Raw genomic sequence first — 16,313 nt, forward strand, 5'->3', positions numbered from 1 at the left:
CTGGCTCACAGAGACAGGCCTTGTGGGAGGAGTGGAGGGATTCGGGATTTTTTCTATTTTCTGAATTTGGAGTAAATTTTTTTTTTTTTTTTTAACATTTTCCCCATCCCGAAGGATCCAAACAACAGGATCCCAGAACTAATACTCCGTCCCAGCGGTTCATGGCTCTGTGGCTCCAGAGAACCCTTGGTTGCTCTACCTGGGAAATTGTTAGAAATGCAAGTTCTTTGGCCCCACATCAGGCCTACTGAATCAGACCCTGGGGGATGGGAGCGGGGGCTTTAATAAGCTCTCCAGAAAATTCTGATGCACTCTCAGTTTTGAAAATGATTCCGCTAGGGTCTCACTCCTCAAAGTGTGGTCCGGGGACCAGCAGCAAGGGCCTGACCTGGGAGCTGGTTAGCAAGGCAGACTCTCAGACCGACCCAGACCTGCCGAATCAGTCTCTGCCTTTAACCAGGTTGCCTGATGATGGTGGGCACATTTGGGCTTGGGAAGCACCGACCTCGTGCTTTCCAGGTGTCGCCTGGAGTCTTGGAAATAACCGTAAAAGCGGTCAGTGACTGGACACCTAAGTGCCAAACCCTTTATATAATGTGTATAACCGCATTGGATTCTCTCGCAAGCCCGGCAGGTAGGTGCACTCATTAATTCCATTTTATGGATGAGGACGATGAGGACGCAGACTTAGAGGGGTTGAGGAACCTGCCCAGGGCTTATGCGTGGCGGGTACAGAGTTAGAGCTCAGAGCACCCACTCCCGGCTCCCCACACCCCAGACAGGGCGCCACAGCTATTCAGGAGCAAGGACACACGCACACAGCCAAGATGCCTCCTCTTAATTACAGCTGTCTTGTGTCTGCCTCTAACAAAGGCCGTGGGCTGGGAAAGGAATCAACTTAATATGCAATTGCTCATCCCAATTAGCACAAATTACCATTTGTCTGAGAGGCTAATGTTGGGAGCTGGGACCGCCCTGTGGCTTGTAGTCTTCCTGTGCCTAACGAACCCCTTCTTCTCCGGCTGCAGAGGAGGGGACAGGTGCAGGAGGTCCCGGGGTCAACGCTGGCTGGGACCCAGTCGGGAGGATCCGTAGTTTCTGTCTGGCACGTCGATTCCCCCTCCAAGCAGCTGTGCTCTTGGTTGAATGTGCATATCGGCCAACACCAGGTCTAGTCCCCAGCTGCACGAGGAAGGGCTGCCCCCCACGTCCTCCCCCCAGCTCCCTTCCTGGGGCCTGGCACGGTCCCAAGCCCAGAAAATATTAGGGGGCTTTGATGATACCATTCAAGGCTATGGTGGCTTTGTGGTGAGAAACCAGCCCTGGCACGAGGAACAATTGAGGGGCTCATAGGTGCTCTGCCGCGCCTGCCCTCCACTCAGTGTCTTGATCCCCGAAGGGCTGGCTACCTCCGGATGCAAGGCTTTCATGCATGCAGTCCCTCTTCCCAGAATGCTCTTCCCTACCTCTGTCCTTCGCCAGGCTGACTCCTCGGCATCCTTCAGGCCACAGTCAATATTTCTTGACTTTCAGTCAAAGTCCACAATTCTTTTAATAACACTAATAACAATGGCAGCTATCATTTATGGAGTGCTTAAGGTATGCTCTACCTGTGTTAATCACACCACAACATTATGTGACAGGTAACACAGTCTCACTTTGCAGATGGGAAAACTGGGGCACAGACAAGTTAAGTAACCTGTCTGAGGTCACACAGCAAGGAAGTGGTACAGGCAGTATTTAAACTAAGGGATTTGACCTTGGAGCCCAATCTCCCTTCAGAAAAGCCTGCTGGGCAGCAGGGAACCTCCTACTGTTTCCTCTCTAGTGTCACTTAGAACAACCGTACTCACACAGGTATCTTCTGTATCGTCTGCACTCAAGGAAGGTAGAGACCCACTTCCAATTTGCTGAGGGCTGTGTCCCTAGCACCTACTTCTATGCCTGGCATGTAGCCAGCGCTCGGTAAACATTGTGGAATGCTTGAATAAATGGGTCGCAGTCTCCTCATCTATAAACCAAGGTAATATTGGGGCGCCTGGGTGGCTCAGTCGGGTGAAGCGTCTGACTCTTGACTTCAGCTCAGGTCATGATCTCATGGTTTGTGAGATCAAGCCCCACGACAATCCTGCTTGGGAGTCTCTCCCTCTCTCTCTCTCTACCTCTCCCTCCACCCCCTGCTCTCACGCAAGCGCACACACACTCTCTCTCTCAAAATAAATAAATACATATTTAAAAATGAAATGAAATAAAATAAAGTAAGGTAATATCTCATCCCAAAGACCATCTGGAGAATCAGGTAATGCAGGCAAAGCGCTTGGCATGGCCTGACTGCCACCATTTTCTCTCATGTCAGGAAGAGAGGTGGGGACCTGAGCTCCAGCAAGGCTCTGGATTCTCTGCCCTGGTGCCCTGAGGATACTTTTCCATCTAGTAAACATGTATTGAGCACCTACTGTGTACTAGCAGTCATAGCTGCTGGGTTCAAACACTGCAAAGAGGAGACAAAGCTCTTCGGCGGAGGGGCACCTGGGTGGCTCAGTCGGTTAAACGTCTGACTTCAGCTCAGGTCATGATCTCGCAGTTTGTGAGTTCGAGCCCCGCATCAGGCTCTGTGCTGACAGCTCAGAGCCCGGAGCCTGCTTCGGATTCTGTGTCTCCCTCTCTCTGCCCCTCCCCCACTCACGCTCTCTCTCTGTCAAAAATAAATAGAGTTAAAAAAAAAAAAAAAGCTCTTCTGGGGAGGCAGATGGTGCACCTAAGGCTGAAATCCCAGGCAGGGGTTCTGCCATGAAGGATCCCTGCTGGTGCCTGGGCAGCCCTCCCTCCCACTGCCCCTTTCCTCTGGTCCCCTGACTGGGCACCGGGCACTCACAGGCTTCATGATCCAGGTGATCCCCGGGTTTTTGCGGAACTCTTCCACGAACAGGTGGTACTCGCATGGCATCTCAAAGGTTTTGGGGAAGAAGTCGCACTTGGCTGCCTCCAGCTTCCCTGCCTCTCGCTCCAGCTGCTTCCGGAACCGCTTCAGGTTCTTCACCATGTAGTTCTTGCGCGTCAGCTGGGCGGCGGGATGGGTGGACAGGCTGTTAGGGCTCGTGCCCCCTGCCCTGCTCCACCTCCCAGCCCCAGCCATCGACACTGCCTCCCACAGCCTCCATTCTCGGCCCACGAAGTAGCAATAACAGTAAGAGTAACTTTGAGAGCCTGCTATTCTATAACCATCCCCACTTTACAGGCAAGAAAACTGAGGCTCAGAAAGGCTAAGTCAATTGCCCAGAGCTACCCAGCTAACAGAAGGCACAGCCAGGACTTGACCCAGGCCTGTCTGACTCCGAAGTTCATGTTGCTAACTTCTAAGCTGCACTAACCTTTTCAAATCTCAGCAGCTTTGGCTCCTCCAGTGTGATTTGTGATCTGATTCCTCCCGGACCTCCCTCCCAGCTCTAGACTCCCAACTGCTCAATCTGTCTCTTCCCTGAAATCACCATATGGCTCAAGCATCCTGCTCCTGCGGCCCTTGCCCCCCAAGCCAGGCTGCCCCTCACATCTGTAGTGTTGACATGCCCACCAGCCTGTGACCTGAGTCCCCACCCCAAGATAGCCTGCTGCTCGGGTATTAGATCCTTACCCTCTCACATCCTTTAGCCCATCGTGTATCTTGTGCACATGCTCCCCACCTGGCATGTACCCCAAACTCCCTTACGCTTTTCCATTCTGCTCCTTGCACTCCCGTGCCAGCCCCTGCTCGTTGCGACATCCAGTGACATGAAGTGGCTGACTCAGTGCCCCCCCTTCCCCCGCCACCACCAGTCCACCCAGCTCACCTCGTAGTGGTTTCGGAAGTGACTGATCCGCACGTGTTCGTCCATGTAGGTGTGGTCAAAGTTCTCCCGGAGCCAGCTGACGTCACACCAGTAGAAATCCCAGTCCCCTTCACTGGGGGTGGGTGGGACAAAGGTCATGAGGTAAGGACCTCAGCACTGCTGAGGGCCTGGGGCCCATGGAGGTGCAGCTGAGGGACAAGCAAGGTTCATAAGGAGCCTCAAGGGGGTGTCGTGGGCCAGCCCTGCCCACAGTGTGCTTCGCTAGGCCAGAGTGAGAACGGGAGAAATGTTCCTACACAAATCCAGGCTGCCGGCTTCCTTTGGGTTCCCTTTGAACAACCGGGGTATCGGCCACACGGGGTCCTGATGCCTCCTGGCACCTGTCGGCGGGAGTGAGGAACAGCCACCAAGTTGGGACGCACCCTCTCCAGATCACAGCCCCTACCTACCACTGCCTACGGCCCATGGCAACCAGCCAGCCTCACCTGATCAGGTTACCTGCCTGGGCTCTAGAAGCATCTGGGTTGCCACCCCCGGCCCACATCACCAAGCAGTGCCTCCCGATAACATCTGTAAGCCCTTCCCTGTCCACAAAGCCCTCCCCTCACTGAGTCCTCAGAACAGCCTCAAGAGGTGACTACAATCATCCCTGGAGCCCTCAGTCGAGGAGAACCTCGCTCGCCCAGGGCACAGCAGCATCAGCATTCCTACCCAGGCTAATCTACCGAATCCGATGCCAGAGCTGGGGTGCAGAGAGGAGGTGCTTGAAAAGGATGTGACAGGAGAGAAAATAATGCCACCACCGTTGCTTCCAACGTGTTTTTTTTGTTTGTTTGTTTTTGTTTTTTTTAAGTTACAAAATTACAGCAATAACCGAAGACTAGACTCCAGTACCAGGCAGTGGGAATCACGGATTCATCCATTGGCTCATTTGTTTCCTCATTCACCGAGAGGGTAGAAATGCACCTGGGACTCTGCACACAGACCGACTGGGTGCAGTCCAAGCCCTGACAAGCCAAGTGACCTCCAACATGGCACTTTTTACTCTTCCATGCCCAGGTGTCCCGTTTTCCAGCAAATGGGTATGATAATAGCACCTCCCAGAAGAAGGTTTGCTGGACGATTCGGAGGTCAGGCGTGTAAACTGCTATAGTAAAGAGTGTCTAACGGGCTCAGCTATTGTTATGCAACAACATTGACTGAGCACCAGGTCAGGGCAGCTGGTGGCCCTCCCCCCTCCTATCCATTCTCCCCCTTTTGTCTACAGTAATAGAATTCCCAACATTTACCTGGGGAAATGTAATCCACATTTTCCAAAATAAAAGCTACATTTTCCAGATTCTCTTGCAGCTAGGCTAAGTCTGGCCAACGTGAGGGACTTCTGGGCTGTGTCCTTCAAGGGCAGGGCGTGTACTTTCTTGTCTCCTTCCTACCTACTGCTGCTCGCCCTGTGGATGCAAGACTGGAGCTTCACCTTCGACCGTGAGAAGGGCTTCACTTAAGGGATGGCAGGATGGAAAGACGGAAATAGGTGGCTCCAAATTTCTATGCCATCTCTGAAATTCCTACACCTGGACTTTGGTGGGAGAGATAAATAAACTTCTGGTCCGTCAGAGCCTCTTTTGCTTTGGGTCTCTGTTATATGCAGCCCAACCTTAGCCCTCACTAACATTAGCACCTGCTATGTGCCAGACATTGTTCATCTCAGCATCCCCAGGGCCCACCATAGAAGAGATGTGGGCTTAGGGGTCAAGTAACTCGTTCAAAGTCACAGGACTAGTAAGTGGCCAGGGACGAGCAGCCCTTGACCTCGACCTGCCATCCCTAGAGGATTCAAGCCAGCTAGTCTGTGACGGCTGCACTCCTTGATTCTCCAGAGAGCTCTAGGACCCTGGCTACGGAAGAGTCCAACTGAACTGGGAGCAACTCCCACTCTGACACACATGTGCTGTGTGACCTTCAACAATTGGCTTGATCCCTCTGAACATAATCATATCTTGCTGGATGGTTCTAAGACTTAGACAAGGCAGAGATGTCGTCTGTAATGTGCCTGATACACTCGGAGTGCCAAATAAATTTTGGTCCCTGTCACAGCCAAATTGGGACAAGTCCCAGTAGCCACCCACAGGAACTGGGAGAAAACAGAGGGAGACAAGGCCTGGTGAGTCAAAGGGAAAGAGGGCCGAGATTGGCAGGGGGTGGGGATGCGTCTTACTCCTTTACTTCTACCCAGCCCGGCCTGTGGCGAAGGACATCCATGAGAGTATTCATGAGAGTGGTCTTGAATCGGATTGAAGCTCTCTGCTCTCTGCAAGACAGGGTGACAGATCGCTCGCTCAGGGTCACGCAGAAACCTGTGCGTGGATGTTCACAGCAGCTTTATCCAGAATAGCCCGAAGCTGGCAACAACCCAGATGTCCTTCAATGGGTGAATGGTTACATAGCGGTCCATCCATGCCATGGAATACTGACTTAGCAATAAAAAGGAGTGAAATATGTGTACATTCAACCTGCATGCATCTCTGGGGAATTATGCCGAGTGAAAAAGGCCGATCCTAAAACGTTCTTATATACTGTACAATTCCATTTATATAGCTTTTCTTTTGAGAGAAAGAGCATGCACGCACATGCAAGTGGGGGAGGGGGGTGGCAGAGAGAGAGAAGGAGAGAGGGAGAGAGAGAATCCCAAGCAGGCTCCTCATTGTCAGCGCAGAGCCTGACGCGAGGCTCCAGCCCACAAACTGTGAGATCATGACCTGAGCCAAAATCAAGAGTTCTCCGCTTAACTGACTGAGCCACCCAGGTGTCCCTATATGACTTTTGAAATGACAAAGTTATTAAAATGAAGAACAGATTAGCAGTTGCTTGGGGTTAAGGACAGGGGGGAGGTGGGATTGTGGAAGAAGGCAAAGGGAGGAGGAGGAAGTGGATGTGGTCATAAAATGGTCATATTAGGGATCAGTGGTGATGGGAACTTTCCTTATCTTGACTGTATGGATGTCAGTATCCTGGTTGTGATACCGCATTATAGTTGTATTCTCTGTTACCATTGGAGAAAACCAAATACAGGGCACATGGTAACTCACTATATTATTTCTTATACTTTTTTTTTTTTTAAGTAGGCTCCTCACCCAACATGAGGCTTGAACTCACAGCCCTGAGATCAAGAGTCACATGCTTTACCAACTGAGCCAGCCAGGCACCCCTCACTATATTATTTCTTATAACTGCATATAAATCTACAATTATCTCAAAGTAACTATTTAATTAAAAAAATTAACACATCATTAGAAGTCTGGATAATGGCTACCTTTGTGGGGGAATGATAGAAAGAGAGCATGAGTGGGGTTTCTGGAGTGTTGGTGATGTTCTGATTCCTGATATGTGGGTGTATTAAGTTGACGAAAATTCACTGAGCTATAAACTTACGACACATGCACCTTTCTGTATATACAACAGAACTCTGTAACAAAATACACCACGAATAAAGCTTAAAGGACTGGTTACAGATTAAGACAAAATATTTGTAATGCTTACAATCTGTAAGACATTTGTACCAAGTACATAATGAGCTTCGACAAATCATTTTTAAAAAGACAAAAATGCCTAAAGGATTGAACAGGCAATTCATAGCAGGGGAAACGTACCAGTAAGCACGAGAAAAGATTCTCAACCTTCCCGACAATCAAGTAAACGCAAATTAAAACATCGCAGGTTATAGTGGAAGAGGATGCGAAAGACTCTCAGTCCTACTGAAGCAGGGAGGGGGAAAATGTGCAAACTAAACAGCACACTTGACTATGGGGCTAGTGGGGAGCAACGGACAAAAGAAAACCTGAACTGATTCCAGAGAGAAAAAAGCCCTTAGCGGGGAGCAGAGAGCTATAGCAGGTGTCCAGGTCTGGGGGGGGCGTCTGAGTTTGGGCAAGGGGAGGAACGAGCCAGCCACGGAGAAGCAGTCACCAGGAGAAAGCAGCTGTGCTTGGACAAGAGGGAGGGCGGCCAAACAAATCAAAATCTGGAAGAGTCCCATTCCGAAACCAAAGCAGACCGAACCGAACCAAAACAACATTGCGGCAAATTTGCGTAAGAAAGAAGCAGTAGAGAACGTAGTAAAGCAGAGAGAAAACCCATACTCCTGCACAATGATGTGGTGTGGGCATTCTGGCAGCCCTGCCAGATTGAATCCAAAAATGAACCAAAAAACAACCCACAAACACACAAACACACAAACACTGAACTGTAGTTCAACCCCCTTCCGGGGCAAAGGCTCAAAATGGCAGTACAGGAGGTTGGGCTTGGGGCCAACTCACTGTAATTAAAGCTTTGGCCCAACCCATGTTCCACTCAGCTTTAGGAGGAATCAAATGATCGGCCCCTAACCCTAAGTAGTGGTCAGAAGAAAGGGCTTACGGTCTCTGTGGAGTGGAGAACAAAGGCAAAAGAAAAAAAAAAGTTAAATTTCTTTACCACTTATAGCACATTGACAAGTCCTTGAGACAGAGTGACCTTCCTCCAGAAACTCGACTGCCTCCATGTTAATACTTTGCTAGAGATAAAAGGCAACCTTAGCTTGACATTAGCCTGACCTCTAGGATCCTGTAAAGAAAATCCCTTATCTCTACCTCTCCCCCTGCCCTCCGTAACCAAGATATATGTTGGCAATCGTCCTCCAAACACATGGCCCACTGACATCCATCTGAAGGGTCTCATGACTCAGGTTTTACTAGACCGTTGTAAATGACTGTATCCTAACAACAGCTAGCCCCTCGAGGTCCTGGAAACCTTGCTTCCAAATTCCTTAGAGACTTACATTATCCCAAACCCAATATAATCAGCCACTCCTCACAACCCCAGTGCATCTGTTGTTTTTTTTTTTTTAATTTTCAATGTTTATTTATATTTGAGAGAGAGAGAGAGAGAGAGGGAGAGAGTATAAGTGGGGGAGGGGCAGAAAGAAAGGGAGACACAGACTCCAAAGCAAGCTCCAGGCTCTGAGCTGTCAGCATAGAGCCTGATGTGGGGCTCGAACCTACAAACCCTGAGATCATGGCCTGAGTCAAAGTCAGATGCTTAATTGACTGAGCCACCCCAGGCGCTCCCTGTGCAGCTCTTCCTGCCCATACATCCTGTCGGCATGCCTTAATAAACCACCTTTTTGCACCAAAGATGTCTCAAGAATTCCTTCTTGACTGTTAGCTCCTAAACCCTAACATTTTCACATCATCTGGAAAATCAATTGATCTCTCTTTCTACTCACATATCCATTTTGGTACATCTGAATCTCCATCAGGGATAATTTTCCTTGACCCTGAAGCACCTTCTTTAGTGTTTAAATACATGGCAAAGAGTCAGAGCACCTGGGTGGCCAGTCGGTTGAGCATCTGACTTCGGCTCAGGTCATGATCTCATGGTTCGTGGGTTCGAGCCCTGCATCAACCTCTGTGCTGACAGCTCAGAGCCTGGAACCTGCTTCGGATTCTGTGTGTGTGTCTCTCTCTCTGCCCCTCCCCCACTCGTGCTCTGTGTGTGTCTCTCTCTCAAAAAGAAACATTAACAATTTTTTTTAAATACACGACAAAAATAACAGCACAAAGGACCAGAGGGGAGTAAACAGAGCAAGCTGTTCTAAGGTTCTTCCATTGTGCACAAAGTGGTATAATACTGATTCACAGTAGACAGTGATGAGTTAAGGATGCGTATTGTAATTCCCTAAAACAGCAGTTCTTGGTGGGTGGTCCAAGTAGTCCTCAGGGTCTCCGAGTCTCTTCCAGAGGTACACAAAGTCCTCCCTTTTCCAACTACATACATTTGTGAGGCTGGATTTCCTTCCTCTTCTTCAACCAAAACAACATATCACAACAGATTGAATCCAGAAGGTTCAGGAAGCCAAATGTTGTCTATTAAGCCAGACATTTAAGAAATACACAAAGATGTGCAAACATTTACTACTCATCATAATAAATTTGGAGGAGGGAGAATACGGTTATAGTTCGTAAAAATGCATCATTTACACTACCAGGTAATGAGTCCGTTATTGCTTTCTAAATCAATTAATAAAATTTTTTAAATGTATCATTTTAAATTTCTAATTTTCGAAGTGTTTATGATAAAAGTTGACAAGAGTCCATAATAATTTTGAAGTAGAAAACTTGAGCTCAAATTTTAAGAACCCCTGCTATAAAGTAGTAAAGTAAGGAGTATTTAAACATGAATCCAAAACAATGAAGAGACCCAATTTTAATATCCATCAGATCGGGGGAAATGTTTAAAATCAGACAAATACCAAGCGTTCACAAGAATGTAGAGAAATGACAATTATCCTATAATGTTGAGGGAACTGTAAATCGGATAAATCTTTAGAGAGCAATCTGGCAGATTGAAACTGTCAGTTACTATTCAGGCACATTAGACTGGCAAAAACCTAGACGTCCAAGTTCGGCAACAATGTGCTAAAATGGAAACTCTTCCTGTACTGGTAGAAGGAACTCTGGGGAACCACATGGCAGTATTTAGTGAAACTGAACTTGCACATAGTCTATGGCCAGCAATTCCATCCTAGCTCTATACCCTAGATAGATACCCTAGGCATTATATGTACACGGATGTTCGTTTGTTAATTATTACTATTTTGTACGGAAATAACCTGCAGCACACGGCTGGTGGCCCACCCTTGTCCCTTGGACATTCTCCATTCCTGTGCACGCAGTCAGCTCAACCAGTGCTTAAAGCAGGTCCCAAGTGCCCTTCCCACACCAGCATACAACTAATGACGACTGGAGTTGATGGGTAAGTCCTCCAGTTCCTCAAAACTCAGTGGGGACGAGTCTGCAGTATTCTGTACTATCTCCTAGGAATCCCCAGTGGGACTGAGCCCCACTGGCCCACCACAATAACCTGTCTGTAATGCCCCGTTTATTGGTTTCCTTCCCTTGGATGCCTTGCATCCCCCCTGCCCTGCCAATGCTTACTGAAATCACCTTCCAACTTTCCAAATAAACTACTTGCTCACACACCCTTGTCTCAGGGTGTGCTTTCTAATTCTAATTCAATTCTAAGGCCCAGCCAGAAGGCCTCTCAACAGGAAGCAGATAAATAACTTGTGGCTTACAATGGAACACAGATAGTAGTCAAAATGCATCCAGAGCTACGTGCACCAACGTGGATAAATACTGAAAATAGAATTTTGTGTGACAAAAGCAGGGTGCAGAATAATAACACGATAACGTCACTTATGTAACTTATATTCCTAACCATTCATGCAGCTAGGGGTGTCCAGGCGACACGATTCTCGTAAGATAAAAACATAAGATGGCTAAAGAGGGTGGGTTCCTGGAAAGCACTGGTTCTTTTGATGAAAATAAAGAAAGATGGGGAGCTTGGGTGGCTCAGTCGGTTAAGCAACCAAACCTTGGTTTTAGCTCAGGTCCTGATCTCAGTTTCATGAGTCCAAGCCCCACATCGGGCTCTGTGCTGGTAGCACAGAGCCTGCTTTGGATTCTCTCTCTCTCTCTCTCTGCCCCTCCCCTGCTCACGCTGTTTTGGTCTCTCTCAAAAACAAATAAACCTTAAAAATAGAAAGAAAGAAGGAAAGAAAGAAAGAAAGAAAGAAAGAGAAAGAAAGAAAGAAAGAAAGAAAGAAAGAAAGAAAGAAAGAAAGAAAAGAAAGAAGGAAGGAAAGAAAGAAGAAAGAAAGAAAGAAAGAAAGAAAGAAAGAAAGAAAGAAAGAAAGAAAGAAAGAAATGTGGCTTGAGACTTCCCTCGCCACTCCTTCCCACCTTGATCGTGACATGAAGGCTGGAGCTGTAGCAGCCACTTAGTGTCCAGAAGGAAAAGGTCAAGGCAATCACAGAGACGCTAGCTCTGAGAGCATTGAACCACTCTGCACCTGCCCTCTTGACTCTTCGTTATATGAGGAAAGCAAATATAATTGTTTAAGGCTACTATTAGTTGGGTTTCCTGTTACTTGTAGCTAAACACATTTCTAATTGGTGCCTGACCCAATAAAATAGACCCTGTTAACTGAAGTGCCCTTTTTTGGCTGGGGTGGGAGTGGGTGTGTAAGTTTAGGGTCAGGACCCAGACTAGAGCTGAGCTGCTCTGTGGAAGAGAGTAAGAGATTTGAAATTGGTGGCAAAGTTCTCTCAGTAGGTAGAGAAAGAAGGCAAAGTCGATGGGCGCTGCACGAGAGGTGGGGTCAGAGACCACACACACCCTCCTCAGTGGTGACATGGCCAGATGTGACTTTAGAAAGAATAGAAATACCTAATGAAACAGAAGTATCGAAAATATGCGCCACGGCGTGTGTGGTGTAACTTCTAACTTCTCACGAAAAACCTCCAGCGAAGTCCACACCGCTCCCTCCTGCTTTGGGCATCGTGGGCCCTGGAGCCCAACAAGCTCTGCCACTAACTGATCCTACAGGCTTCAGCAAGTTACCTACTTAGCCTCTCTAGGCTTCAGTTTCCCCATCTATAAAATGGACACAATAGCAGTATCTACTTCAAAGGACTGTGGCAAAGATTCAAAGAGATAAAACAACTAGCCTGGCACATGGTAAGTGCTCAGTGATTGTTTGTTATTATCATTGTCATTACTGAAGCAAAGAAGCGGGGGTGGAGAGATGGGAAAAGGGAAGGAAGGAAGGAAAGAAGGGAGGGAGGGGGGTGGGAGGGAGGAGAGAGGAGGAATTTAGTTCTGCGTTTATTAGATTGCGTGGGACCACTCACCGCTCTTTTCCCTTTGATAATCCATGGCCCTTGTAATTTTGATTCTGTAATGAGAAAAGGAAAGTGATGTAACTGGTTCTGCACATCCACACTGCCTTCCCAGCTCAACTTACCGCAGATCTTAAAATGCTGAAACCATCCGATGCAGTATCGCCCGATGCTGAGACAAGAAGGACCTGCCTGGCCAAGTTCACATTGGTCAATATGTGCCCAGCAACTTGGTCCTTGGGATAAATCCTCAGGTATTCAAGGGCCCACCTCATAGGATTGTTCCACAAGCATGACCAGTAGAGTGAACACCTAGTTTTCAGCACTCCAAAGGTCCAACCCCAGTTTTGAGGGCTGAGTTTTAAGGGCTGAGCTCAGCAGGCTCTGTGAGAAGGAGCTGAAACATGTTTGATTAGATCCATGATCCAGGAGTGGACTGAGTCAAAGGCTCGGAGCAAAATTAATCTCTTGCATCCAAAATGGGCCTTTCAAATCCTCAAAGCAGAGTGGCTATTATTTTGCTTCTACCACGTCTAAAACAGTTTGGCCTTCAGTCCTGGCAAGACTGATCCCTAACGGCAGGTATGAGAAAGAAATCAAAATTGGTCTTGTGCAGGATGACTTCTGTAGCTTAGACAGACTTGTCATCTGCATTTGTTTTCTATTACTGTATAACAAATTACCACTAACTTAGTGGCTTAAAACAGCATAAATTTATATCTTGCAGTTTCCGCTGGCCAGGAGTAGCTTAGCTGGATCCTCTGCCCAGGTCTCACAGGGCTACAGCCAAGGTGATGGCCTGCGTTACGTTTCTCATCCAGGGCTCGGGGTCCTTTTCCAAGACCATCCAGATTGTTGTCAGAATTCAGTTGCTTGGGGCTGCAGGACTGAGGTCTCTGTTTACTTGCTAGCTGTGGACTGGGGTCTGCTCTCAGCAAGAGGCCACGCAGTTCCTTTCAACATAACCCCCTAGGCAGTTCACAACATGGATGTTTGCTTTCTTCCAGGCCAGCAGGAGCTCATTTCTCTGACTTCCAACCCTTTCCTCTCCAAGTCAGCCACGATAGAGTCCTATGCCATGCACAGTAACAATCACGGTAGTAACTATCCCATCAAATTCATAGACTCCACCCACACTCAAGGGGAGGGAATTACACAAGGTGTGTCCATAAGGGGTGGGAATCTTGGGGGCCATCTAGAATTCTGCCTACCATACCATCCTATCCCTCAGAAGGATAGGGACAGTGGAGAGGGATAGAGAGTACTGCTTTATGAAACAGACAGAAACTAGCCCCCCACAAAAGCAAATGAACTCTTATCTCAGTCATATACACAAGCCCCTCCAAGTACCCCAGGACTAGTCAGGTGTCCTACTCTTTTTTTATTTATTGTATCTTTTATACTCTTTCATGTTTTCAGTTCTATTTTCCATCAGTTTATCCAGTTGCTCAGAGTATTTGGTTGAAAAATTTTTCCTTTCCTCATTGAATTACATTGACTCTTCTGTCAAAATTCAGTTGACTGTGTATATGTGGGTCTGTCTCTAAACTCCATCTTATTTGCTTATTTATCTACCCTTATGTCACCACCACACTGTCTTAATTACCATAGCTTTCTAGTAAATCTTGAAATCAAGTAGCATAGGTCCTCTAACTTTGCTTTTTTTCAAGATTGCCTTTGCAATTTGGGGTCATTTGCACTTCAATATAAATTTTAGAATCAGCTTGCTAATTTCTACAAAAAAAAAGCACGTTGGGATTTTACTGGGATTGTATTGAATCTATAGATCATATTGAGAAGTGACATCATTATGTATTGAGTCTCCCAATCCCTGAATATGATCTATCTCTCCATTAATTTAGCTCTTCTTTAATTTCTGTCCACAATATTTTCTACTTTTCAGTACAGAAGTCTTGGACTTTTTTAAATGTTTATTTATTTTGAGAGAGAGACAGAAAGCACAAGCGAGGGAGGGCCAGAGAGAGAGAGGGAAAGAGAGACTCCTAAGCAGGCTCTGAGCTGTCAGTGCAGAGCCTGACTCAGGGCTCACAAACTGTGAAATCATGACCAGAGCTGAAACCAAGAGTTAGACACTTAACTAATTGAGTCACCTAGGCACCTCCATTGGACATTTTAAATTAAATTATTTCATAGGACTTTGATTTTGTGATGTTATTTTAATTTTTTTTTTTTTTTTTTTTTTTTTTTTTTTTTTTTTTTTAGGTAGGCTTCACACACAGCATGGAGCCCAACTGCGGGCTTGAACTCATGACCCTGAGATCAAGACCTGAGTTGAAATCAAGAATAGAATGCTTAACTGTTTGAGCCACCCAGGTGCCCATGTGATGCTTTTTTAAATAGTATTTTTTACAATTTCATTTTCCAATTATTTGATGATAGAATATTGTGGTAGGCAGAATAATGATCCCCCAAAAGATGCCCATGTCCTAATATCCCAGAACCTGTAAATATGTTACATTGCAAAGGAAAACTAAAGTTGCAGACATAATCAACTGACTTTAAAATAGATTATCCTGGATTATCTGAGTGAGCCCAATGTAATCACTTGTTTTTTGTTGTGAGATGGAATTTAAAGAACTGGGGTGCCATGCATGAGAGAACACGGGATAAGAAGCAGGCTGGTGGGGAGGAGGGTGGATTCTAGAGTAATTCATTTCCCTTCTTTGGGCCACATTTTCCCCATTTTAAAGTGGGGGGGGGGCGCTGGCCTGTGCACTCCTAGAGGACAGGGACTTATGTGATTCACCTCTGTGTCCTCCTCACTGGTCAGCAGTGGGCTCGGTTTGGAGAAGCCATTGATTAGCGTTTGGGGATGAATGCATTACGAATGGATGGATAGGTAGGCAAACAGGAGGCGGGATGAATAGATCTCTAAGAGCTTCTCTAGGTTCTGAGGTTGCCCCCAGGGCCCCCGAAATCGCTGAGTACAGTTTAGAATCCCACATTTTCGTAGCTTTCCCGCCAGCAAGCCCCGGCTGCGGACTCGCGCAGCATCTCGGGCGGCAGCGCGAGGCCAGCCAGGGCTTGAAGTCTTTTCTCTGAATTCATTTTCCTCCTCCTTGTCCGGAATCACTCCGCGGGGACCCCGGACACCGCGCCCCCCCCCCCCCCCGAGTCTGAATCCCTCCGCGGCCTCCCTCCCTCTCTCTCGGGACGTTGAAAACATCTGGACCCCGTGGCACTCCTACCTTCGGGCGCGACATGATACGATTCCACAGGACCAGACCCAAACTGCCACCTCGCCGCGCGCGAGCCCCTGCGTCCCGTTGCCAAGGCGACAGAGGGTGCCGGGATCCGCCGTGCTGATTGGATGAGCCGAGGCGCCTCCTCTCCGCGCGATTGGTGCGCCTGACCCGGGGCGCGGGAAGCTCGCGCGCCCCAGAGGCCCAGATCCCCCTATTCCCCGGACCTTTCCCTCCCAGCCCGTAGCCTCCGCGACCCGGGGGCGCACCCGGCCGGAGACTGGCTGCCTTTCGCAGGCACTTACTGCGCCTCCTCCAGCTACGTTTCGCTTGACCTAAGAGCACCTAGCCTGAAAAGTGGCCAGTCTTTGGTAAATGCAACGGCACTGTTTCTTTACTCGGTGCCTAAGTCAGTCACCTTGTCGGTTGGTCAGTTGGCAACGTGGCCAGGCACTCCTGCTTTTGCTCAGCCACGCTCTCTAATTCTTAGGCACCAACTCGATGCCAGGAGTCACCTCAACGCCTGCTGACCAGTCTGCTAGTGCCTATCCATAACAATTCATTCT

The 16,313-nt window shown here is 47.9% G+C and overlaps 1 protein-coding gene and 1 non-coding gene across 3 annotated transcripts in view; both read right to left on the minus strand.

The window, feature by feature from the left end:
- The window catches only part of TTLL9 (tubulin tyrosine ligase like 9), a 41,355-nt gene extending 25,529 nt beyond the window's left edge, over positions 1–15,826 (minus strand). For both annotated transcript variants that reach the window (XM_042931301.1, XM_042931300.1), the window contains exons 1-5: positions 15,754–15,826; positions 12,557–12,600; positions 6,043–6,135; positions 3,828–3,939; positions 2,876–3,061 (exon numbers count right to left, since the gene is read on the minus strand). In XM_042931301.1, coding sequence (XP_042787235.1) covers positions 2,876–3,061; positions 3,828–3,939; positions 6,043–6,135; positions 12,557–12,600; positions 15,754–15,768 — 450 coding nt within the window. In that variant the 5' untranslated portion in view covers positions 15,769–15,826. The remainder of the gene's footprint in view (positions 1–2,875; positions 3,062–3,827; positions 3,940–6,042; positions 6,136–12,556; positions 12,601–15,753) is intronic.
- Positions 6,956–7,028, minus strand: TRNAK-CUU. Its single transcript has one exon. It is a non-coding gene; the product is annotated as a tRNA-Lys (tRNA).
- Positions 15,827–16,313: the final 487 nt, after the last annotated feature.

Source organism: Panthera leo, chromosome A3, assembly GCF_018350215.1.
Source record: "Panthera leo isolate Ple1 chromosome A3, P.leo_Ple1_pat1.1, whole genome shotgun sequence".
Taxonomy (NCBI): Eukaryota; Metazoa; Chordata; class Mammalia; order Carnivora; family Felidae; genus Panthera; species Panthera leo.